Source organism: Corythoichthys intestinalis, chromosome 4 (assembly GCF_030265065.1).
Source record: "Corythoichthys intestinalis isolate RoL2023-P3 chromosome 4, ASM3026506v1, whole genome shotgun sequence".
Classification (NCBI taxonomy): Eukaryota; Metazoa; Chordata; class Actinopteri; order Syngnathiformes; family Syngnathidae; genus Corythoichthys; species Corythoichthys intestinalis.
The window spans coordinates 54,939,839-54,966,110 of record NC_080398.1 but is presented as its reverse complement, the minus strand read 5'-3'; the positions used below and the strand labels follow the sequence as shown (position 1 = coordinate 54,966,110).

General features: G+C 39.0%; 1 protein-coding gene across 8 annotated transcripts in view; it reads right to left on the bottom strand.

Moving 5' to 3' along the window:
• The window catches only part of oxr1a (oxidation resistance 1a), a 330,399-nt gene that overhangs the window by 34,313 nt on the left and 269,814 nt on the right, over window positions 1-26,272 (bottom strand). For all 8 annotated transcript variants that reach the window (XM_057833157.1, XM_057833156.1, XM_057833160.1 and 5 more), the window contains 4 exons: window positions 18,113-18,265; window positions 11,914-12,098; window positions 7,364-8,037; window positions 2,032-2,191 (listed from right to left, as the gene is read on the bottom strand). In XM_057833157.1, the coding sequence (XP_057689140.1) occupies window positions 2,032-2,191; window positions 7,364-8,037; window positions 11,914-12,098; window positions 18,113-18,265 (1,172 nt within the window). The remainder of the gene's footprint in view (window positions 1-2,031; window positions 2,192-7,363; window positions 8,038-11,913; window positions 12,099-18,112; window positions 18,266-26,272) is intronic.

Below are 26,272 nucleotides of genomic sequence, written 5' to 3'. Positions count from 1 at the left end.
ATCACATCTCTTTCTGACTCTCCCCCCTCCTTTTTCTCCTCGGTCATCAGGCCCCCCCCCACATGGTGTCAACTTGAAATACAATTAGCTAACAATAGCACTACTATATTCATAGTTAGTGTCGGTGTTGAATGTATTTCATGTCGTTGTTTTATTCTCTTCTGTCCCTCACTACTTTTCTAGTTTCCCTTCTGTGCCCCCATAACCCCTTCCTGCTTGCTGCTTTGAATAATCACAATGGGAGTATATCATAATCCCATGTAATTAGTGTTGGGCATCAAGCATCGCGCATCGATGGTACCCGGTTCTAACACTCCGATGGTCACGGAACAATTCGAATTTTTAAATTTTGATTCCATGTTTCCATGCCCTGACCACTGAGCGGAAAAAAATTGCTGCTGAAAACCACGAAGAAGCCACAAGACGTGCGTGTTGGTGCACTGCAATTTGTTTACAAGCATTGACACGGTGCGGGGGCGCTCAAAAGTTTGGCTCAACTTTACAAAAAAAAAGACCAGTCAGCTCAGTGCAACATTTGCAACACAACTATATCATGCAAAGGTGGCTGCACGACCAGTATGATTAAACAGCTCCGGCTTCATGGAATACAAGTGCCGAGCAGCATAGCTGAGTGCCGCGCCGGTCCTCTAACCAGTCAGAAAGGTAAGTAAAACGATCATTTACGTGTCTTCTGCTGTTCCCGCGATCCGATCCCAGGTTAAGCAGTAGATGATGATGGATGGATGGATGGATGGATGGAAAATAGTACGAGAATAAGTTGTATTATTACGTCGGGCTATTCTCGATATCACGTGTATAGAACTACAGTGGGGAGAACAAGTATTTGATACACTGCCAATGGGAAAACCCATATGCAATGTATCAAATACTTGTTCTCCCCACTGTAGATGCAAAATGACAGACTCGCTGGCATTAGCAAACAGCCGCCATCTTAAGGCAGTAGATGCCTCCGTTAAAATCAACAGTATTAAAAGATCTTCAAATTATAATCAATAGAAGAATTTATACTCATGCTTTGTCGTAGCTCCCAGCTAAGGTACACGTATTGCAAAAGAATATGTGTAAATGTTTTCTCCGTGAGCTTTTGAAAAAATATAAACATCTTTGTGAAAGTGCACTCCTGTGGAAAGAAACTTCATCACATTCAATTTCAAAGACTGATATTTATATACAAGTTAAAAGTAGCCCTGTGAGAAGTTCATATAACTCATAAATTTCATATATACAAATTAAAAGTAACCCTGTGAGAAGTTCATATAACGCATACATTTCATATTAACTGTATTAATAATAAATAGAAATAAAAATAATAAAATAATAATGAATAATAATTCATTTTAAATTCATACAGTTTAAAAAAATCATCCAGAAGTTAAGACATTAATATAAACTAATAAGTTTTTAAACTTTATTTTTTTTTTTACCTTGCCTCTTTTTTTTTAATTTTCATTTTTTTACCCTGCCTCTTAAAAGAATCGGAATTGAGAATTGTTCAGAACGGGAATCGAAACATGGAATCGGAATTGTTCAATTTCAAACGATGCCCAACCCTACATGTGATACATTAAAACTATTCAGACCAATAGGACACTCAGATTCGCATTCTCCGTGTCAAGCAGCTGAACAGGACAGGGTGAAGGACAAATGCGGTCTGACACATCCTGGCTGGAGGTCCCTGAATTACCCCCAGAATAAAGGACTGTGAGTATTACTGATGTCACATTTGTCACAAAATGGCAGCACCTATGAGCTGTGTCATTTTCAGTTTTTAAACATTATTTTCTCCGCTATCAGAGGGCTAAGAAATTTGTGACTTGCATATTTAGATTCTCTGAGCAACTGTCCTTACATACAGTAGTTATTTATTTTATAACAAGTGTTGTCTTGTACTTTGAGACAAAACAGAGGTCACGATAATTTCAAAATGAACAAGGACTGGTAACTATGTACTCTTATTATGTACAGTATGTATCTCGAGGCTTCAAAAGCATTTGCTGCAGAGTGACTGACCTTTCCTGTGGCACAGCAAACCAATATTCATGCTTCTTGCCCTGCTGGGCATACTGTTGCATGGATGCGCTGGCATTAGAAACAAACGTCTTCTTCATAGGCTTCCCCACCCGTAGACAAAGGAATTTGTGTGAGTGCCTCTTTCTCTTCTCTGTCGATCCTAAATGAGGAAAACCAAAATGGGACTAAATTAAAACAAAACACTGTAGATACTAGATTCATTTGGTTGTCGTGATGTATTGTATTTCACATAAATACCTATTGTGACAAATGTCTCACCGAGTAAAGAAACTACATCTCCTTGATTGTATTTTAAACTCAAAGAAAAAGAAACCTCAAAAGAAGGGGAATAAAGAGCTTGCACAGAATTTTATAGAAGTGGTGTCTCGTGTTCAGAACACAGTACAGTAAGTTTTCATTATCACTTAGGACAATGAATGAGATTACAATGCCAGGGGCATTACACAGCCACTTATGCTGAGCTATTTGTTGGGAATGAAAAAGAGACAGACCAAAAACATTAATGGTAGTTTGCATAGGCGTTATCGTTTCTGGATTTATGTAGCTCATTTTCTGAGGTTGCTGTTGTTACTTGTGCAGGCAGCATTAATACATGCAGAATGGAGATGTACTGTATATCCTTAAATTGAAAACTGCTTTTGCAGGATAATTACTGGCAGAGTGAAAATGGGGAGGAAAAAAACAGACCAAAACAAAAGCTCCCTGCTGCTTCCTTGTTTTTTTTTTTCTTTCTATGGAGTTAAAAATCACTGCTCTACAGAGTCCAGCAAAAGTGGGTAATACAGGACCAAATGAGTCACTGTGAGGCTCGGTTTCGACCTGGCATACATCATCCGTGATTGGATCGCACCATACAGACGGCTTGAGGAACATCAGTTCAGAGCTGGCATTAGAAGGGATCCTTTCATAAGAATAGTGACCCACTTGAGTTTGTGTCTCACAAACAACAAACGTACTGTTGTATTATCCTAAACATGCAAAACAATGCTTTGGCAATGCCTCATCCAATGAAAAAGGGCCAATGCATGCAATCCGATGCAATAACTCAAATAGCTACATGAACCTAAAAGCGACACAAAAGCTAGATTCTTCCCTTCCTAATCCCGAGCACTCTGGCAGTGCCTGTCATCCACTATCACGACTGGGCAGTGTTTCAAAGAGATCTGGGCGACAAGTCAAACATCCAACAAAGGCCAACCAATATTGGTCTTAAAGTTACTTTTTGTTTCATATGACCATTTTTGATAGCATGAACCTTCTTCTACTGCTTACTTTAAAGTAGTAATGTAATGTGTGTCTACAGGCAGTGGGCTGTGCCCAACGTAAATTGAAAACAATTAATGTAGTTTTCGTCCATTTCTCAGGGACCGCAATAATTATTTTGGGAATTTTGACCATAGTTAGATACTACTGATTGTGGGAATTTGAATCTTCTTCAATCTACTTTAAAGTTTAGTTTTGAAGGACTTTCATTTGTGGGTACCCCGTTTTCTACATTGAAAGGATTTTAATATAATGTGTGTACTGTGAGACGTAACATTTGTGGGACTATTTTGGAGAACGATAATACGTGAAAACACTTAAAATAATTAGATTACTTCATCCAAAACTAATGGGAAGATTTAATCATGAATGCAGACATCCCAAATATCAAGGAAGTTCCCGGAGACTCCGATATGGGTGCTGGCTTCCTGATGCCCGCGAGTCAGATAAAATATCCCAGATTTTGCGACTATGTGAGGGAGTGTTTTGACAATGCGAGCGAGAGCGTTAAGTTGTAATAGTAACTCGACTCAGTAAGCTTAGTAAGCAAAATTAGTCAATAAGCTTTCAGTGTGGGGAGGCTTCAATTTTCTCTCACGTGTTTGAAGTCTTCACCCAGTTAAGCCTGCAAGATGACAGAGGGCGAATCCTCCAGTAAGCAACAGAAATACAAAACTCACTTCACAGCAGAATACACTAAAGTATATCCTTGTTAAGGTGAAGAATGACGACACCATGGTTAGGTGCACTGTATGCAAAAGTGACTTCAGCATTGCCTACTGCGGACTTGATGAATTATTGTAAAAGACATGTTACGATTGGTAAATTTAACACGCAATTTTCTGCATTTTATTTCTGTAGGTTAAAGATTGTCATAAAATTCAGCAAAACTTAGGCTAAATGAATCAAAAGTTTACCTTCAGTTAATAACTAATGAATATTAATACATAAAAATTGGTGTATTCTAGTGGTTTATGTATGGGGCACGTTGGGCAATGGCGGTTCCTGGCATGGTCGGGCAGCAAATTTCTTGGGGCGCATGCAAGCGAGGTGCACGCGCATTCATTGTCATTGTCTGCTATTATAATAGCATACCGCATGAATGCTAATTTTAGACCAGAAGGCTGCGTGACATCACCATCGTAAACCGGAAGGGGGTCAACATAGAAGCGTGCTCGCATACAGGCAATGCTAGTACTGCTTGTTTTCTGCAGCTAATCTTTCAAAAAAGAGTAAACACTGCTGCTATGGAACTTGTAGAAACACCTCTAGACATTACGACTGTCCACATAATAAGGATGTTTTCGTGACATGTTTCCCAAAGCCAAAAGCTCAGAGGGAAAAAATGTAAACAATGGGATCAACTTGTGCGGACGTCCAAAAGACCAGTTTAACCCCAGCAAGGTGAACCCATGCACCTTCATGCACCTTCATATGCAGTAAACATTTTGTTGGGGGCCATGGTCTTACAGATCGACAACCCTGATCATTTGCCTGCCCGAAGAGGTAAGCCATTTTGATATTTTTACTTATTTTTTTAGGGTGGCGTTTTGCCATGCTGCTTCTGTCTGATAATGAATGACCTCAACAATAAAACAAACAAACAAAAATATATATACGGTATACAGTATATCACAACAGTCATGTAGGCATATTTTTCTAAAATAAGGATATTTAAATAAATTAGCCATGTTTGCCCTTAGTTTTTTTTTAGTAACCCTGTTCATGCCTATTGGTAGCCTCTAGATTTAACAGCTTTACTTTTTCTGTTATAAAGAAACAACCTTAGTAAGGGGAAAGTATAAATAAATTAACAGAATTAGTTTTGCTATGAATGAAAAAATTAAAAGTGTTCGTTGGCTGTCACTGAGTAGCATTTGTGATTGTTACACAAAAATAGCAATAGAAAATACCCCAAGAACAGTCAGAGGCGTAAGACAACCAGAGGTTATAATATATAGGAAAGACATGGCATACGGTGGTAAAGGATAGCTTGTTGAAACAGGAGAATGTCATTGTCAGTGGCGTAAGGCAATGCACACAAGAAAAAGGTGTCGATAAAAAAGCTACCTGTTGATCAGGTCAGCTTTTTTTCCCGTCTTTTTCAGCCCGCACTCAAGCCGTCTCCTTAACTGAACATTTGTATGTTCTTCCACATCTTTACCAGTGAATTTGGCACCAGCGACATCATTTTCAGACAGAATTGGTAGGTTTAGTACACTATTTATATGCATCTAGTATGAGGGACAAATGCGGGTTTGACCCCCCAAGCAACACTTGCTAACATCATGAATATTAATGCGCAAACGTGACGTGTTACATGTGGTAGGCTATTGGCGCCCCTAGCATTTCAATGACGGCCCCAGCAGACGGCAGTTACTGTCTGCATGAAACTACAAAAAAAGAAGGAGGTGGAGCCAGGGATTGGATCAGCTAACAGTGTCACTCACCGACGGTTGACTTTGATTCTTAATGTGCGAAGAATCTTTTTTGTTAATTTTTTTTTTTAACTTGAATATTTCACCAAGTTGTTTAATGTATATGTATTCTTTCTGTAAAGAATTCTTCAAATTACTTGTGCTTTTATTTCCAGTTCTGCGTTTCCCGGTTCATGCGTCTGCTTCTTCAGTGATGTGAGTATGCCTTGTAAAGTCAATCAAAGGTGATGCACAAACAGAGGTGGGTAGGGTAGCAAAAAAATTTACTCAATTAAGAGTAGCGTTACTTCAAAATAATATTACTCAAGTAAGAGTAAAAGTAGTCATCCAAAAAATGTACTCTAGTACAAGTAAAAAAGTATCCAGTGAAAAGAATACTCAAGTAATGAGTAACATTTTCAGTAAATGCTTATTTTTGTAACAATGGTATTTTTTATTTCTCAGCACAAACTTATCTATATAAACTGTTGTTAAAATGATACTGTACAACAACCCATTACATAACCACATTATGCCAAAGAAATAAAAAAAATATATATTAAAGAGAAAAAAAATAACAGTAATGAAGCATTATTTGTCCAAATAGCATGAATGCCCTGCCATCTTGTGGTGAAAATAGTTCCTAGTTTGAATAGTGAATACTGTAGTTCCTTCATAGTTACTGTTATGAAATTAAAAGGATCATATCTCCGGTTTTCCGTGCTCAATCGGTGCCAAATAAAAACTTGGAGAGAGTTTTAAATCTGTGCTTTCGAATCATGTTGAGGGCAGTGCTCTATGTCAAATACTTCATTTGCTATGGCTTTAAAGACGCGTGATTGAACAGACTTGCGTGATCATTGAACGGCAAGCTTGTGTCTTATTGGTGTAATGGAGTCATGTGATTATTGCTGCGATGTCTCATTGGTGAAATTAGTAGCGCTACTCTTGGCAATAGCATCGCTAGCCCAAAGTAGCGGCATAAGAGTAGCGGCACCAAATGGTGGTATCGGTATCGGCGAGTACCAACAAATAAGGCGCTGAAACCATTTACCGGTATCACTTGAACGCAGCCTTCTTTCTCCTGACACTTACTACACGCTGTGTTGTGTGATGGCACGCGATCACTTTGCATGCCAAGCAGCTATCGCTATTGGCGTGCTCCAGATGAATGAGAGCGGGCCAATAGCCGCTCTTAACCAATGCCGGGGCGGCTTTTTCATATGGAGGAAAAACAAACCAGGAGAAGAAATGTCGGCGGTCTGTGAATATTTCAGCATGGAAACTCCGTCGAGTACAATGACTGCATGCAAGATTTGCGGCCTGAAAGTTTCAACAGTGGAGTTAAATCGGCCAGTTTCCATACCTCGAACCTGATAAAACATTTGAAGACGAAACGTGAACGAACACAAAGAGTTTTAAAAACGTGAACGAACACAAAGACATTTTAACCCATTTTTAACAAGTTACCGTCTCTAATCATCAATAAACCAGTGGTGTTCGGGGGGGGGGGGGTATAATCAACTGGCCAACAGTGCTTTTAAAATAACAATTCACTTTCATAATGTAACAATAACAGTGTCAAAGTTAAGTCATTATTGGTAAAAAAAAGAGAGGAAATCTGTATTTACCCTGTGAATTCTCTGTGTTGCCCTTTTCTCCCTCGTCTACATTATCTTTCTCCACTGTCCCTTGTTGCATAGAGTCTGTTTTGGAGTCTTCAGTCCCATCGTTGACATCCCCCAGTGGACTGGCTGTGACGGAAAGAGTGTCTGTGGCAAGTGGGGTGTCTGCACTTTGAGAACCTGGGCGAGAGGTGCTGCTGCTGCTGCTGGGGCACTGGGCCTGGCTAGTGGCGGTGCTGGTAGTGGGTGTGCTTGGTGGCTTCTCTTCACTGTGCTGCTTGGATCCCAATGGGGACTGAATATTTGTTTCAGTGGCAGTGTGTGGAGGACTGTCTCTTAGTGTGGACGAGGCGTCCGCCGCTGGAGGTTCCTCAGGATGGCTGACTGAGCTGCAGGCACTGCCTGGGGCCTGTGTGCCAGTAGGCTCCCCCTGTGTCACGGTTTGTACAGACTCTGTTGAGGCACCGGACGATTTGTCCAGACAGACGTCCTCGTTGGACGCTTGCTCTTCCTCCCTTATGGGGGACAGCTCAGACTCCGTGAAGACATCTTCTGAAATTGAGCCCTCCGTGCTGCGTGGGGCAGTGCTGCCACTGTCATTGGCCCCTGGCTCTTTGAGGAACTGCTCTTGGTCCTTCTGCTGGGAAGGATGTCTCTCGGATGGCAGAGGCTCCAAGTCACTGGAAAGACAAACAGTGTGAAATGAGACATATAAGCAATTCTATCCATTACCAATAAATACTAATGCCTTTATCACTTAGGCATTTGACCCAACCTTCTGACAATTTATCCAACTAGTAAACTAAGCAACATCACATAGGATAGAATTACAGTAAATTATGCATAAGATGAGGGAGAGTGAAAGGGACGGATTGGAAGCACAATAACTGCTCAGTAACTCCCAACCTGCTAAATGCAGCACTGGTCAGACCATGCTGCCAGCAGAGGAAACAAAAAAAGAAAGAAAAGACTCTAAAGGGCTCCAACACTATATTTATCCTTGCATAATTCAGGCTTGGACAGGCTTGCAACCTAAAAACAATCCAACTGAAAGCGAAAGAAAAACAGACGATTCTGTGGGAGGAAACAACTGATTCCACAGAGGTGGCTAATTCCTTCTACATACAGAGCAGCAACCTTAGCGTAGGAAGGTGAAGGGATACTTAATTAACCCTGGTATAATTGCATTTTCATTCTTATTCTGGTAAACATGGGGAAGAATTAAACTATCAATTGGTTGCTGATGTTATCAGACCGCTGCACAGCGAGAAAAACACAATGATTAGAAGAATTTTGCCACATTTCTAAGAGAGTCAAAGCTGTGGGTGGTGTAAAAATGGGGATATAAAAAGAGTGAACGGTAATAGAAGTATTGGAGTCACAGTTCAGGAGCTAGATTAGCACTGATAAATGGATCCATAGATTTAGAACTGACTGAGAAACAGGTGAAAAGTAGGAACACGTAGCATTAAAAAAAAAAAAAAAAAAAACACGAGTGCAAAACAGAGTGCAAATTTTGAAGGAGAAGATTTAATTTTTTGGGAGATGGGCAGAGCTGGTAGACTAGTGAAAAGGAACTTGAACGAACCCAGTCATTGTGTAACAGGGTTCTTGCACAATTTTAAAAGTCAGATTTAATGTTTTTTGAGACATCTGTAAGACCTTAAGAATATAATTTTAGATCAAAACTCATTTTTATTTCACCATAACTTGGGTTTTTCTCCTCTCATTTGCAACTCGACAGCTTTGACCCCCATTGTCCCTAAAGAAAAATCTTTGCACGAGGGTACACGATACGATTTGCGATACAATGCTCACGATAGTAATGATCTCACGATATGGCAGTACAACAATTATCAATAATTCTAGGATATCCTGCAAAACAGCTCATAGAAAAACAAGCTCTTTTCATCCTTCAAGTGTTAATCGGAATGTGTTTATCACTAGTAGACACTGCCATACCTCCCATTTCAAATGGATTGGACATCTATCACCATCAGTGGCAGGCAATGCTTAGTTATTTTTGAGGCATTTTGCATTATTTCCTGTTGATTTTCGGTAAATTATTTTCCTGTTGAGGCATTTACGGGTCACTTTCTGTTGAGTTTTTGGATACTGAAAAGGAAGTGACTCAAGAATGTCCCCAAATTAATAGGAAGTGACTCAAAATCAACAGGAAGTGACCTGTGAATGCCCACAAAAGACTGGCAGTGAATGCTCTAGTTTCAGTGGCATTGACGGCGCTAGACGTCTAATCCAGCCATTATGACTAGCGTACCGCTCATGTTGAATAACATCAGAATAAGGTGTAGTGAAGCACTGTGCATTTCAGCAATCAAATATTTTATGACCACTGAAGTTATACATAAAACTTCAGTGAATAAAGCATTTTTCATCCAGCATATTTCAAGCTAATTCCTTATCTAGTCCACTTAAATTCAAATTTATCAAGTACAGCACATTTGTAGGGCATATGGTGGTAAAGGATCGCTTTTGAAAGAAAAACTCAAAAAATGGTGTCGATAAAAAGCTACCACTGGATCAGATAGGCTCTTTTTCCCGTCTTTTTCAGCCCTCTGCACTGAAGCCATCTCTTTAATGGAACAGTTGTATATTCCTCCACATCTTAACCAGTGAATTTGGCACCAGGGACATCATTTTCGGGCAGAATTACTAGGTTTAGCTCAGTAGACATCTCGTTCCTACACTATTTACATGCGTCTAGCATGAGTGACACAGGCGAGTTTGAACCCCCTAGCAACAGTTGTTAGCTTCATGAATATTGATGAAGATAGGTGACGTGTTACGTGCGGTAAGCTATTGGATGTCTAGCGACGTTAATGGCAGCCAGTGAGCTCACACGTTTCTAATGGAAGATTTCTGTAGGAACCGTGTCATTAAACACATCTTCTGGAAATGTAATACCTACCGCAAATTTCCATTACATTTAAAACAATTTAAGAACTTCATTCCTCGGCATGTGCCGGTTACCGGTTTTAAGGTTTACCGTTGTATGAAAACCTCACGGTTTCAAAACCACTAAAATTTTCCGTCAAACCATTGTACGGTATTAGCTATTTTTTATGTTCCAAAAACACTGCGAGAAAAGGCTTGGAATGGTTGCGCTAACCCCTCCCCCTCCAGTTGTTGCTCTGTCCAGTGTCGATGACACTGCTGTTGCTGTCAAAACTACACCTGAGCATTTTCCGAACCCCAACAATGAAGTCTATGGTGTTACATGGTGGTGTTACACTTATACAGTATAGCGCTTTTCCACCTTTCAAGGCACTCTACACTATCTCACCATCCACCTACTGGTGATGCAGCACCAGGAGCAAAGTGGGGTTCAGTGTCTTGCTCAAGGACACTTAGACGAGTTCATCAGGGCAGAGAATTGAACCCACAACCCCTGGGTTGGGGGGACAATTACTCTACCACTGAGCCACGCCACCTCTAGTCTAGTCTAGTATGGGAGTTTTTCAACTACCAAAGAGAAACACAGAGCCACGACCTAAAGGAGAAAGGACAGCTGACGTGCAAGCAACACCTCCAACATGAGTTCACGTTTATTCGTCACTTTACACAAAATTCAAGGTAAGTAAACGCTGTCATGAACGTTTCCCACCAGCTACGAGAGTTCACTCCAATGTGTTTCGTGTGACTAGCGATGGTAAAACAAATACTATAACATAATGTTAACGTGGCTAGTTAGCAAGACGGCTAACTACTTAGTCTCAGTGTGCTTTTGTAAAGTCTTCCGCCATTGTAAACATCTGTTCAAAATAACATTTTCATAAAACAGCCCGTGGCCTGTGTGTTTATTATGTGTAAATAATTATACGAGTCATAAAATGCGCTGTCTCTTGCTCTCACTTTTAATTAATATTCAACTACTTAATATTAGTAGTAGTTGTATATTAACCCAGAAAAGGTGAACATATTCACATTTCTGCATCATAACTTGGACTGAGAGAGAAATATATAGAAAATAAGCAAGTCTCTCATTTTATTTATTTTAACATTATTGTTGAAGTTGTAATTTGCAAATATGTTGTGAAAAATAAAAAATCCTGTTCAATAGAAAAAAAATTAACCCATACATCTCATAATGAAACATTTTAGAGCTATAACTGCAATACCGTGATACCATGAAACCGTGGTATTTTTGCTTGCGGTTATCATCCCGCCAAAATCTCAAACCGGCACATGCCTTTTCATTACCTGGATTTTAAATTTAAGACATTTTAAGACATTTTAAGAACCCGCGGAAACTTTGTGTAAAAACATGAAAATGACTATGGTTCTTGGGATTTCAGGATGTGCTTTGTTCATTGTTTTGTTTTGAATGTCATGTGATGTCTTGCTCAGTAAAGTCTTTTAGTATAGGTTGGCTGTTGCGAATGTGTGACACAAATTAACTTGACTTGAAGTCCTTTAAAAATAGGACATTATTCCAGAAGGAACAAAAGCAATTCAGTTAGAAGAAAGTAGCCTCTTATTGCATGTACATTTTCTTGTATAAGCAATTAAGATTGTGCTCAGACGAATTCTCTTACTCTGGCACAGTCTCTCTGATCTTGGGGTCAGTGAGCTCTTTAAAGATGGCGGCAGATTGGACCTCTTCTAAAGGGCACATGATACCATACTCCTCGCACCCATGGGCCTGAACAAGAGGGTCCATCCGGTGAGGATCAAACATGATGTTGTTGGGTGTCACCAGTAACACCCCACTTACTGAACCCTAAAACAAAACAAAAAAGAGAACAAGGATTTTGAGGAGCAGTGACAGGCAGAATTTATAGTTCTGTTGTGCGTTTGCTATTCTCTACATCCACCCTGTAGACATATAGTAAAGCTTTCGTCTCATGCTCACAGGGGGCAATCATATGTAAACGTTTTCAATACATAGAAAGTAACAGTTAAGAGTTTAATACGGCAAACAATACGACCCCGTGGTCACATGTACAACAGAGACCTGATCTGGAATCGTTACTGTTCTAAATCAAGGAGAAGTTATTGACTGCTAGTGCTGACCACTTAAATGTGTTCATTTACAAGCTAAAAGTGAATCAGTGGTGGTTCAATACCATGGACCTGTGTGTGCGCGTTTGGCCAGGAAAGCTGTCTCAACACACTGATGTCAGTGGCAAACAGATGATTGCTGAAGTCCGTACAATTCATGAAAAAGAATTCCAGTTTAGCACCTTACAATGGGCCAATAGTTTGGAAAATATACAAATAAAAAATAACGAAAACTATCGGAATAGTTTTGAAAATGCTTCTGTGAAAAAGAAGTTTGGCACTTCCGCCCCACTATTGCGGAAAAACATGAGGCTAATTAACAAAAAAAAAAAGTGCCTCATTCAATGACTTGGCAAGCAGGCTGGATGAATTTCCAGAGGGAAAGAACCACTTAGAAGCAGTAGCTGAAGCTTTATTATGTCAACGCAAAGGGACAGATGAACATTGAATAATAATGGTACCAACATTAGCTTTTGACAACAATGTTTGTCTAAGTTTTCGACGTCAGGGCATTTGTCATTGCCACCGTCAAGCACCACACTGCTACATTAGGTGACAAGTATAACTTAACAAATTAAATGTGGTATTTGATTGCTCTGAAGAAGTGTGTGGGGAGGAGGCAAGGGAGCAGTTGCGTTTGACATTGTGCTCATATGTCACACCGAGCGAGGTGGAAAAGACGTCCACACACCAGCAGGAACGTACAAGCAAGCCTGCTGTTAGTCAATCAAATGAAATCTATGCTTGAAATTAGCTAAGACTTAGGTTGACAGATGCAGCCCCCTAAAAGAAGCTACATTATACCACTCCAAATTTGCATTTCTATAGTTTAATAAAACAACTAAGAGGCAGTTTACATGGCGACTCTACGACACAAAGACGCAATGACTGAGTAGAGGACTCGCCTCGCGTGCATACTGGACTGTCTCAGGAAATTAGAATACACAATATTCTAATTTTTTGAGACAGTCCTGTGTATATATACAGGACTGTCTCAGGAAATTAGAATACACAATATTCTAATTTCCTGAGACAGTCCAGTATGGTGTCGGCGAAGACGTAAGGCGAAGATGAAAAATTCTGAATCCTGCCTCCAAAGTGGAAGAATCCGATTGCGGGGGGTTGAGGAGTGCTTCCCCGGCATGCATATCAAAGGCTCCTGCGGCGCAAGACCGCGCCGTTAACGTCATCACTCGTACACGTCACATTGGGCGTGCGCAGCGGTGCTACTAAACATTAAAAACAGCAAATATGGCGGACTGTTGGCTTTAATTTACTGATTTAATAATATTTTTAAATTAAATATGTTGAATGTTTATATTTTTGTGCCTTTTTGAACAAAAGAAAAATGACTAGGGTTGTTCTGATCATGTTTTTTTGCTCCCGATCCGATCCCGATCGTTTTAGTTTGAGTATCTGCCGTTCCCGATATTTCCCGATCCGATTGCTTTTTTTTGCTCCCGATTCAATTCCAATCATTCCCGATCATTTTTCCCGATCATATACATTTTGGCAATGCATTAAGAAAAAAATGAATAAAACTCGGACGAATATATACATTCAACATACAGTACATAAGTACTGTATTTGTTTATTATGACAATAAATCCTCCAGATGGCATTTACATTATTAACATTCTTTCTGTGAGAGGGATCCACGCATAGAAAGACTTGTGACTTTGTATATTGTGACTAAATACTGCCATCTAGACATGTGCCGGTTACCGGTTTCACGGTTTACCGTGGTGTGAAAACGTCGCGGTTTCAAAACCACTAAAATTTTCCGTCAGACCGTAGTACGGTATTCGCCATTTTTCATGTGTCAAAAATCCAGCCAGAAGTGGCGTGGTGCGGCAGCGCTCACCCCCTCCCGTTTGTTGCTGCGTGTGAAAGTGATTATCGGCTAAACAGCCAGCGAACCCTAAACAAATACTCCAAACATAAAGCGTTCTTTTCTTCAATTTATTGAGCTCTCAAATCGTGGTAAGTGAAATATACAGAATGAATACATTTAAAACGTTGTACAATTGTATTTTTCCATGTGTGAGTAGCTAAACAAATTAGCACTATGAGTTCGCCAAAAACAAAACACATATTTTCCTTTGAAATTCGATATACAAACTAACTAAAAGCTTATAAAAGACGAATGTTAGCCTAGGCTTAGCTGGGAGAGCAACTTCGTCGAGTGTTACTGCCGCAGAGTGAGAAAACAAGCATGATTCTCTTGAATGAAGGGGAAAAAAGGCATAGCATCAAAGATCGTTAATTGAGGAAAGATGATCTTGCCCTAAGCACAAATCCACGTTCGCTGGATCAAGGAGAGGTCTCACTCCCAATTATTATTATTATTATTTTTTTAAAGATGAAACCTTTCCACAACAATATTTACATTTTAATTAACTTATACATTTTTAACTAACTTATTAACTTTTGAATTCTTTGTTCTTTCTAACACAAAGGCATGACATCATGTAGACTAGAGTTGACACAGTGGCTGAAAATGGCGAAACTTCACTTGAGCTTTTCAATCCTCAAAAAAAATTATGCAGTATAAATTTTTAAAAATTTTATTCAAAAGAGTTTTTACTTTTTTTATAGAAATTATTTTGTTCTTGCTCTAAACTTGAGCAACTTGAGCTGTGGCTGTGGGTATAGTCTACATTATTTAAAATTTGTTTTTTTTAATTGATAATTTATATATTTTAACAATACATTCATATTCCAATTTGCAACTATGTTCTAAAAAAAAAATCCTGTTCAATGGAAAGAAGTTTTTTTTTTTTTAACCCATACATCTCAAAATAACACATTTTGGAGCTATAATTGCAATACCGTGATACCGTGAAACCGCGGTATTTTTGCTCACGGTTATCGTACCGTCAAAATCTCATACCGGCACATGCCTACTGCCATCTAGTGTATTTGTTGAGCTTTCAGTAATTGATACTGTGGCCATCCCAAATGCATGATGGGAAGTGGACTCATGACTGTGCGTCGTGCTACCAATGGATATATCTTCTCTGCTTTGGGAAATAACTCAGGGTGTTAAGACAATGATCATTAGCCATCTTGCTTCCCGACATTGCTTCCCATGATATTTCTAATCATAGGGAGAGGGATTGCAAGACTTTAGCCAATTAAAGAACGGATCCAAAGGCTGCCGGAATTCACTCTACTCAGTTTGCGCTGTGTATTATCTCTCTATAGTGGTAAAACAGTGTCATTACAGATTGAGCGCTACAATGAGTGAGAGGGTCGTGCAGCGCATACGTTAATTGCGTTGAATATTTTAACGTGACATATTTTTAAATTAATTAATTGCCGCCGTTGTAGGGATAATGTTGTTAACCCTACCTTAAGCCTAAACTAAAGACTCTGTATGAGTGTAATATATTATGTCTGTAACGTTAAATACAATTAGAAAACGATTTAAATAAAAAATATATATATTAAAAACAGGCATGGCCGATATTTTTTTGCCGATTCCGATACTTTGAAAATGACGTGATCGGACCTGATCGATCGGCATCTCTAAAAATGACATTGCTTCGAGTGGGCGGGCATATTTTTTCCGGCTGAGGGAGCTTGATGGGGTCAAAGTGCAAAATTCTCTGTCACCCTGTAAATCTGCACTGCCCCCTAGGGCCTGGCATCAATACTACATCGTTTACATGCGGAATTGAGACATTGTTCAAATGGAGACGCAAATGCAAATGTAAATTTGAAATTTTCCGTATTCTCGGAGAGTCACCATGTAAATGGTCCCTAAAAATCTTGCTTCATGACAGAAACTTGTTATTAAAACAATTTGAGAATGATTTTAAATGGTAATTAAACACATGACATAAATTATGTGCAATTGCCATGTTGCAATAAGTTAGCCCTAGGGCTAAATGATATTGGAAAAAAATGACTTTGCAACTTTTTGGGGGGTTTGCAATATAAATTGCGATATTAAAACTGGAATAATTTTCACAAGACAACTTGAATAACTCTGTTTGAGAAGACTTTAGTTGATTCACCATGAACCCATTGTATTCATATCTTCTTCTAATACCATTTAATCCAGGCTAAGGGGCCATTTAGATGGTGACGCTTCAACACCACATGCAACGATTGTGTTGCGGAATGGCCTCGCGTTATTACGATGGCGGCGAAAACGGAAGGCGAAGACGCAGGCTTTTGATTGTGGCCTCCAAAGTGGAATGATTCGATTGTGGGGGCTTGCTCCGCAACAATATGAATGGAAAACTCAGTGAACGCTGTCGCTCCGATGATGTCAGCCCATCGTTTCCCCGTGGAATTGCGACATTATTCGAATGGAGACGGAACAATAAAAATGCAAAGATGAAATGGGTTGTGTTCTGTTGTTTTTGTTGGAGCATCACCATGTAAATGGCCCCTAAGGGGGTTGATCAGTGAATGATGAAGATTGCTGTACAGTGATCCCGCAATAAGTGAAAAACCGCGAAGTAGCCGCCCCACCATGTTCAATGTATTTATTCAGATTTCGCATAATACATGTTTTGTTTTCCCCCCCAAAGTATTAAAAAAAACAAACTTTTATATATATTTAAATAAAATAAATAATTTTTAAACACTTCAAATCTAACAATTATGATAAGTTTATGATAAGTTTTAAACATGTTGCTGTCCCACCAAATTATTTTTAAACAAGAATAACGCAGAAAAATGCTTGGCTTTTTTAAATGCTTCATTGAGTGAGTCCACACAAATCCACTCAGCTGCTCACTTACTCAGGATGAGTTGCAGCAGTAGCAACTGTTTAACAAGTTGAATGATGATTGACTCATGATGAGCTTTGATCTTGCCTGAGAACCAAACTTCAAACATTAAACATCTGTCAATCATCGTTTACCTTAATAAGCAACTCCAGTGCACTCCCTGCTTGACCAACAAAGAGCAGGGAAAGGGAGGGGGGGGAGTGTGAGACTATGCGATCGGCTCGGGACAGCTCACCTGTATTATTATCTTTTTTTTTTTTTTTTTTAAAATAAAAAAAATAATCTACGATGGACTGGGGGTGCGAAGTAGCGAGGGATCACTGGATATAAAAGGGCATTTGGATAAAAACGTAGGACATCGACAGGACAAATATTGACTGCAGCAGGAATAAACGATTTCCTAAAACGCTCCGTCTTGGAGCACAAGGCAAGAAGACTGTCTGACTTGCTACTCTAATGAAACAAAAGTCCTACCCTGCACTGACAATGATCGTGTTCCACATCCATTTACTGTCTGATATTCTTGAGTAACTTAATGTGTGCTTACTTCGATGTAATATATAGTATATCTAACAACTGTTGGAAATTTGAGGTTAGCGAAAATGTTATTGTTGAAATACAAAAGAGTGCTTTGAAAAATTATATTATATTATTTTTCTCTAATTTCTTGAAGGGACCCAGAGAAAGAAAGAAACTTTAAGCGCAGAACAGACAACATGTTTATGTAGTTAGAGAGTAACACTGTGGAAGCCCGGCAGCGTAACCATGTGATGTCACCGCCCTGCAAAGTCAACAAAAATGGCTACCTACTAGTTAAACTAATTTTACAAATGTTATTAAAACGAAAACATCAAGACAGGTTTTAATATCAAATTATCATAATTTGTACTAACATTTATCTTTTAAGAACTACAGTAGATGACTTTTTATCCGTGGTTCCCTTTAAGAAAAATTAAATCTAAGCTCAACATTGATCACACCATATTACCTTTCCATCAGTTATGTACTTGCAGTTGATCTTAAGAAACTTCTCTGTGAGGGCCTCTTCCTCCTCGGAGGTGGATGAAACCACTCTGGCTTGACGTAGGGCAGAAAACACTGGAGGGAGAACAGCCTCTGGTCTGGCAGGTCCATCTGAATCCTGTGGGCCGGGTGGATGGTGTCAAGGACATCGAAGGAATCATGGGTGCAAAGGGAAAAGAAGGCACATTCGTTATTTGAGAACTGGATCCGTAATTTGTAAGTGATGCCAAAAGTACAAAAAAAAAAAAAAAAAAAGTTTCACTATATGCTGGTTAAAAACAATTCTTTCAGTACATAAAGTGACACAATGATATGCACTGACAAACACGGAAAGTTTGTTCCACTTGATAACACATGGTGTAACTAATTTGTGTCGTATTTGATCATACTAATGCAGTTGAGCTTCTAAATATAGAAACTATGCATCTACAAAACTATTTTTTTTCTGCATGCAGTATACGTGAAATTTAAAAAAATATATATTATATTTAGAATAACATTCATGCTATTTTTCTTGAATTCGGTCCTTCTAAATGTTTAGGATGATCATGTGAAGTAAAGCATTTCTTGTCTGTTTATCAACCAACATGCTGTAATCCGTTGACTAAATACTGAACAAAAATGTGCTGAAATGCTTTACAAATGGTAAATGGTGTTATACTTATATAGCGCTTTTAACAATAATATTATTAAAACTTATTAATACATGTTTGTTGCCTTCCCCTTTTAAATGACACATTGTTGGAAGTACGTTATGCAAAATGACAAGAGCAACAAACACAATTCTTAATTAAGGTAAACGTATTACACATGATTTACGTTTATTGGCCTAATAGTCCAAATGTTGCAGTAAAAGAAGGGTTATTATGTCTCTATAATCCAGTTATACAGCATGTTGACACAGAATGTTAGCAATTTCATTTTCATTATGACGTGGCTCAAATATGCAAACGAGCACCATGAATGTGTCTTTTGGGCTGAAACAGAAGGTAGATTTGGCATTTTCTTTGTTTCCATATATCCTCTGTGCCACAGGGAGACACTGAGTGAGATTTGTCTAAATTAATTGGCCATGGCAACTGTGCGCGCGCCTTTTTGGAAGAGGGAACAGAATGAATAAACAACTGTTAAGATTCCTGTGAAAAGAAGAACAACAGATTGGCAATATATAGATACAGGAAACATTAGAGTGCCTTGGCAATGAAGCAGAAACAAGAATAACAAGGGCAAACCAATCCAATTTCAATTAGTCCCAAATTGTTCACCTTGACAGAAATGCATCCTCTGCACATGCCAGAATTGTATTCTTAAGGTTTTTGCATTATTCATTGATAAAATATTGTGCAACGGCATTGTGATGTTACCAAGAGTGGAAAATAAATGATTTTCTCTACACTGCTATACAGGACAGCACAAAAATATAATGCAACCTTCCCTGGGCTGTCGCCCGAAATGTCACAAACAAACATCAGAACAACGTGAAGCAAGCCAATACCATTATGAAATCTGAAGAACATGTAAGTACAGTGAATAAATCCCTTTACCATAAGCAAAACAAAATCTTGCTGCATTTGCGTTTGCTCATACATCTGGTAGAATGACTGTGTAGTCCTAAAAAGATTGATGCAGGATGTTAGGAACAGAGGCATTGTCTTTTGGAGCCTATGCATTAATACAGATTGTGATAATCACAGCAAACGACAAAAAGGCTAAGGGAACCAAGCTCATGCCACCACAAAAACCAGGTATTTTTGTAGCCATGTTGCCACTGTGTTATAGAAGGTATGCTCTTCTTATCCCTTCATTTTCATGTGTCCGGTGCTAAAAAAATACTAAAACTAAAATCTTGAAACATGAAACGACTTATTGCCTTTGATATTGTTATTACGAGGATGATTGTAATTATGATGATTTTTAATATTATTTAATATAGGGTAGGCCCGTCGCGATAACAAATTTTAGTGTGCGATAATTATTCTCATAAATTATTGCAATATGCGATATTATTGCGCCCCCCCCAATTTTTCAAAAACCAATTTACAATAACACAGTGAGAATACAGTATGTATTAATAGATCAAGTACACCCATTTAAACGTGATAAATATTTACTCTTAAATTCAAAAATACTTTTCAAGAAATCAACTAAAAACTAAAAACAATAGACTCTTAAGTAAAAAACAACAATATTGATACCGCACAGAAACACAGAATAAATAAAATGTGTTTTAAAAAAATTAAAATAAATAATTGCACTTAATAACTTAAGCATTTAGGCAAATCAAAACTTTTCCTGTCATAGCTTCTGCGATGGTGTTCCATAGGGATGCAACGATACAGTTAAAGTCATGGTTCGGTACGATTTTTGATATGGGGGATACGATTTTCGATCCGATTCAATACATTTAATGCTTTGTAAAAAAAAAATTATATATATATTTTTTTGTTTTGTTTTGTTTTGTTTGCTAACGAGCAAAAATGAAATTGCCATCATATAAACATGCATTTGAGTGCATAAAATTTATGTGCTTACTTCTTACTGATCTGAAAAAAATTTGTATAAAAGTGCTGAGAACAATCTTTACTGTTTGTAAAGTGAGGCAGGGCACACTGTTGATTGCTACAGCTCTCTTAGCAGCGAGGTTTACTACATGAGCAAGACATCCTATTTGTGGTCCGATTCCATCTGTGTCACGTACTGAATTAACAATATTTGCAACATTATCTATAGTCACTAGTATGGATTGATTTGGCCTTCTTAACTTCCATTCAGTCATGACAGTTTAGAATTCATCGATGTAGTATATGGACTACGTGTCCCATAATCACTCTGGGCTCACGTAGCCAGTGGCATGGAAGTAGCACATCTAGTTTGCCATTTCATGATATCTAGTGTGTGCGCACATTAAAAAAGTTAGCAAGCGCCGCTGAAGTCACGTCTGCTCATTACTACACAACACCAGCATTAGACAATCGACTTTCATAAACAGGACGAGTTTGAAGCACAGCGCTCTTAATTTTATTCAGCTGTTAGTTGTCAAAGCGAGGTTGTTCGTAGCACCCAAGTCGGTAACAATGTTTTGGCGGACTTCGTTGTAAATATCCGGCGTTGTGCCCAAAAATAGCCGCCCCGCGTGAAATGTCACTCCTGACGGGAGCACCCACACGTCAACAACACCGGCGCGCCATAGATGGTCCACAGTCACTCCGGAGCACTGACGCGGCCGGTTTATGTTGAACAATAGGATATAATGGGAACGATTGGCTCCAGCGCTAGTTTTTGCTGGACGCAGTTGGTAACGAGGAATCCGAACTTTTAACAGCACGTCTGCTGCACGCGCGCACGCACGTGCACGCGAGGCGATAAATCGCAGCGGAAAAATTACCGCCTTCATTTTTATTTAGCGCGCGATAAATGGAATTATTGCATATTGCGACAGGCTTAATATAGGGTGACCATATTTTGATTTCCAAAAAAGAGGACAGAAGGCCCGGCCTCGAGATACTTGAATTTTACTTGGAAGTTCACTCAAAGGTGCACTTCACTTTAATATATTTAAAGTGTGCCTCCTCCGTCTGGATAGAAAAATTCAGATTTATATGAAAAAATATTGCCAAATAGTATACAGTATATTATATACTGTATGGCAATATTTTTTTTACTCTACAGGTTACTCAACAGGCTTTAGTCTTCCTAAGAAAAAATAATCAAACAATATAAACGCATAAAAAACAACAACAAAAAAATAAATAATAGTAAAAAATAATAGTACTATGCAAACCCATGGAAATGTATGTACGTATACAGTCTGTGACTGCGCAGAACAATTACTACAAGACTAATGGTAAATCGTGTTACACTTTAAGGCCCTCAAAGTACTTTACACTCATCTACCTACTGGTGACACAGCCCCATGAGCAACGTGGGGTTCAGTATCTTGCTCAAGGATACTTAGTATACTTACTTAGTACTTAGGATACTTGCTCATCTGGAGGAGAAATGAACCCACAACCTCTGGGTTGGGGAACGACTACACTATCACTGAGCCACGCCATCCCCAATATAATAATACAATATACTAGAGCTGAAACGAATACTCGAGCAACTCGAGTAACTCGAGTTTAAAAACTGATCCGAGTAATTTTATTCACCTCGAGTAATCGTTTATTTTGACAGCTCTAAGCATCACGTTTTGCTCGGACTACTTTTAATGCGGGACAACGTGCTGATGTCACGTGCGTAGAGGAAGAAGCAAAATAAAAAAAAACTTACTGCAGCCGACAGCCGCTAAAAACGACGCCGACGTTGCTAAATACTAGCCCGCACGATGCTATGTTGGTAGCAGGTAGCGTCTGATGAGTCTCATAGAGATCACATGTATGTTAAACTAGATGCGAAATGACAGAATCAGCCGCGTCTGGGCAGCGTTAGTAAACAGCCGCCATCTTAAAGCAGTACAGCGCTAAGCGCTAATAAAGAGCGCTAAGCGCTAATAAATAAGATTAACGTTACTGTCACTAGCTCAAGTAACGTTAGCCCTGTGGAGGGCTAGGTTTCTATTAATTATGACCACTTTCGATGCGTGGCTAACGTATCTTACATACAGGCTGTAACATAACATAGCGATGTGGAGTGATGAGGGTGTAAAATAAAAACTCAATAATGCTAACTATCAATTTTAGCTCAGTAGTCATTGCTGGATAAAACATCAAGTAGCACTGGTCCCTAATGTGCTCCAATACAGCCTGTATCAAACATTTATTTTGAACACTGCATAAACTCAAAATCCTATCAGGACTTACAGTTTAGACTAACTTAAAACTTAACTAGAACTTAAAAATGGCTTGACACAAATAGAAATTCAATTGAAACACGTGGGAAAAAAATCCTAATTTTTAAGTGATGTGTGTTATCAAGCGTAACAGCATTTTTAGGTAAATATACAGTATATTTATATATATATATATATATATATATATATATATATATATATATATATAATTTTTAAAATAAGATCTAAAGGTTTTTTGAGTGAAAGCAGTGAATTAGTCTTTTTTTATTCTAGTTACATCTGAGATGCAATTGTTGGCTGTTTTCAACAATATACATCAAAAATAAAGACATTGATTGACTGAAAATGATAAAATGTCTTGTTTTCTCATGTATATTTATAATTGCTCTTCACCTAAAAATATATTTGTTTTATCTGATTACTCGATTAATCGATAGAATTTTCAGTCGATTACTCGTTTACTAAAATATTCGATAGCTGCAGCCCTATAATATACTATATCTTTATGTACACATATAACCCAATATACAACAGAACACACATGATCGACATTCATAGAAGATAAAAACTTATAGATCCAGTTCTTCCTTCCAGTGGATGGTGAAGTGTATAAAACATATGGACACGTTGGATGGCTTTTTTAGTGGAGACTTTTTATCAACAAAAAAGAACCAGCATGGGACTCTGCCACTCAACACGGCACTCCCGCGCAACTTCAACACCTGCTTCTCTCTCTCTCTTTTGCTGGGCTCAAGTTCTTCTTCTGTGCTATATTTGTAATGCCAGTCATATTGAAAAAGGATAGCAGCCCCTTGGGGATGCCGGTAGCATAAACGTCTCTTAGAACTACTCCTTCTCCCCAAATTGTAGGAGTCACGTCAACGGATGCAGGCACTGCCCCCCAGCGGCCGGAGGGATTCTCTTCAAATTGGTCCCGAGAAAAACAGACATATTCATGAATTTATAAAACCCGGCCGGACGATGAGGACACGACGTGAAAAGTGGACACGTCCGGGCAAAACAGGACGTTTGGTCACCCTAATTTACTACAACTACTGTGGCTGCAACAGATCCTATCTGTTGCTAGCCTGTTGCGAATCAGTACATGTAGTTGGCACAATTATGTCAACACATAAATGCAAGGGTTACAAGTTTTTTGTCCGTTTGTTTACAGGTGGAAAACACTGTTAGGCAAGGGAAAATAAGTTGATGTGCCTCACAGCAAAACTTACTGCACGTTGATGGACATACATCGAGACTATGTCGTTCTACCCCGGGGCGACCGAGAGGCTCGGGCTGGAGGCGGTAGCTCTCCTCGCGGTGGACCGTCAGCTTGATTCCGAACTCTAATTACTAGTTTTTTAACTGCAGCAACTTTAAGATAGGCTACTGGAGCTGGAATTACCAAGGACAGTGGGAGAAAGCCCATCTGGAGGCCAAAATGTCGGGTGAAAGTTTGGCGAGGCTCCAGAGCTCTGTTGTCTGATATCACTTTCTTGTATGCGATTTTTGTAATCGTTTTAAATAAAACAAGAAATGGAATCATGTTGTCCAAATGTTTTATTGTGATTAATTTCTACAATAAAAAAAAAGGCTTACTATTTTTGTTTATATGTACATACGTTGTAGTAGTTTCTTGTAACAACAAAATCCGTGTCAGCCCTTCAGCATTCGGCAAATGTAATGTAATTTGTAATTTCACTTCATTTTGGTCACTCAAGTGGCTGGTGTATCAATCTATACCTCACGTCAACACAGGCTGACACAAGCGTCAACAAAAGCAACCCAGGTGTTTAGTACTTATCATACAACGTTAACTTCATTACGCTATTATCTCGCAATATCATCAATAGTCTATTCAAGTCTTTCGTGCATACGTAATCCCTTAAAGAGGTTTGTGGTCAAACGGCACTATTAAATGAATATACTTTAAAACATTTTACTTGCTTGCAGCAACAACAACAGCAACGACGTGGTAGATGGTAGATCAACTCGACTGACATTTGACCTGTGATAACCCTTGGGGGGGTGTGGTTGCCAAGCGCATGCTCAGTAGCGCTCGGGATATGAAATCGATAGAACACTGGCAGGTAACAATCCAGACAACAAAAGACTGACTCCAAAGAGAAATACTGAACGATTAAGATCAAGGAAACAAATGAATGCTCGTATGGTGGACAGAGAACAAGAAAAAAATAAAACGCCACTGAGTGGAATGTGTGGGAGTTATCGTCATGGGGATTTTGACCGGAAGGGGAGAGTACCAAGAGCTGGAGAAGAGAAGATCTGGAGAGTCATAGCCTTCAGCAAGTGTCTGCTGTTCCACTGACACAAACCCACACTTCTCCCACTCATTGTCTCCTGGTGCAGTCGACAAACAGCCTACGGTCATTGACACACACATACAGTGAAGCTCAGACAGTGGCAGTGAGACTCAATGGGGCCTTGCCACCACAACAAGCCTTCCGAGAATACAAGAAAAAAACCTGCTCTTAAATGCTACAATGACTATAAAAATTTGTTGGGACAGATAGTGTTTAGTCTCTGATCTGACAGACCAGCTCCTGTCAATATCCTTTAGCAAACCCAAGAGCAAGTGCACCAGATAAGGTCGGGAATTTGTGAGAATTTGTCTGTGTTATACTGGATTGTCCTCCACTTACTGTGAACCCACCTCACCTACACAGTCCTTGGCCCCACTTCATGAGCAAGTCATTTCACCAATGACACACTTCCATGGTTAAATGTAAAAAGGAACAGGCTTTTCTGCCTCAAACATAAGAAAAATGATAGCAGCGGACAGAAATATTCTTTGCAGACACAATTCCTCAGCATACACATCAGATAAAAAAAAAAAAAACACTTCTGCAAATATCAAAACATGTCTGCTCATTGGCATGCCTAACTAACATTGGTTTACATACTGTGTAATTATACCTGGCAGACCTTGGAAAAGTGGTGTAACTGTTATGACTAGCAGTGTGCCAAAAAATCGATTATTAAATGCATCGAGATTCGACATATAGATTACGATTCATAAATGTTCAAAAACGATGATTTTCCCTAATAATTTTATGACAGCCGCTAGTAGCGGAATGAAATTCAAGACACGTCTGCCCCTCGGACAACTTTAAGGGACGCACAACCTTATGATGGATGCAGCTGAAGTTACTGAGCAAGAGATTTACATGCTCGAAAGTCGCCTCTTTACATTCACACACCTAAGAGATAAAAACCCCTATTGGAGAGACTACTACAAAAAAGGAGCGAATAAAGAGTCGTCACTGCAACAGACAGAGACATGTGGACATGGGTCGTAAAATAAGTATTTTA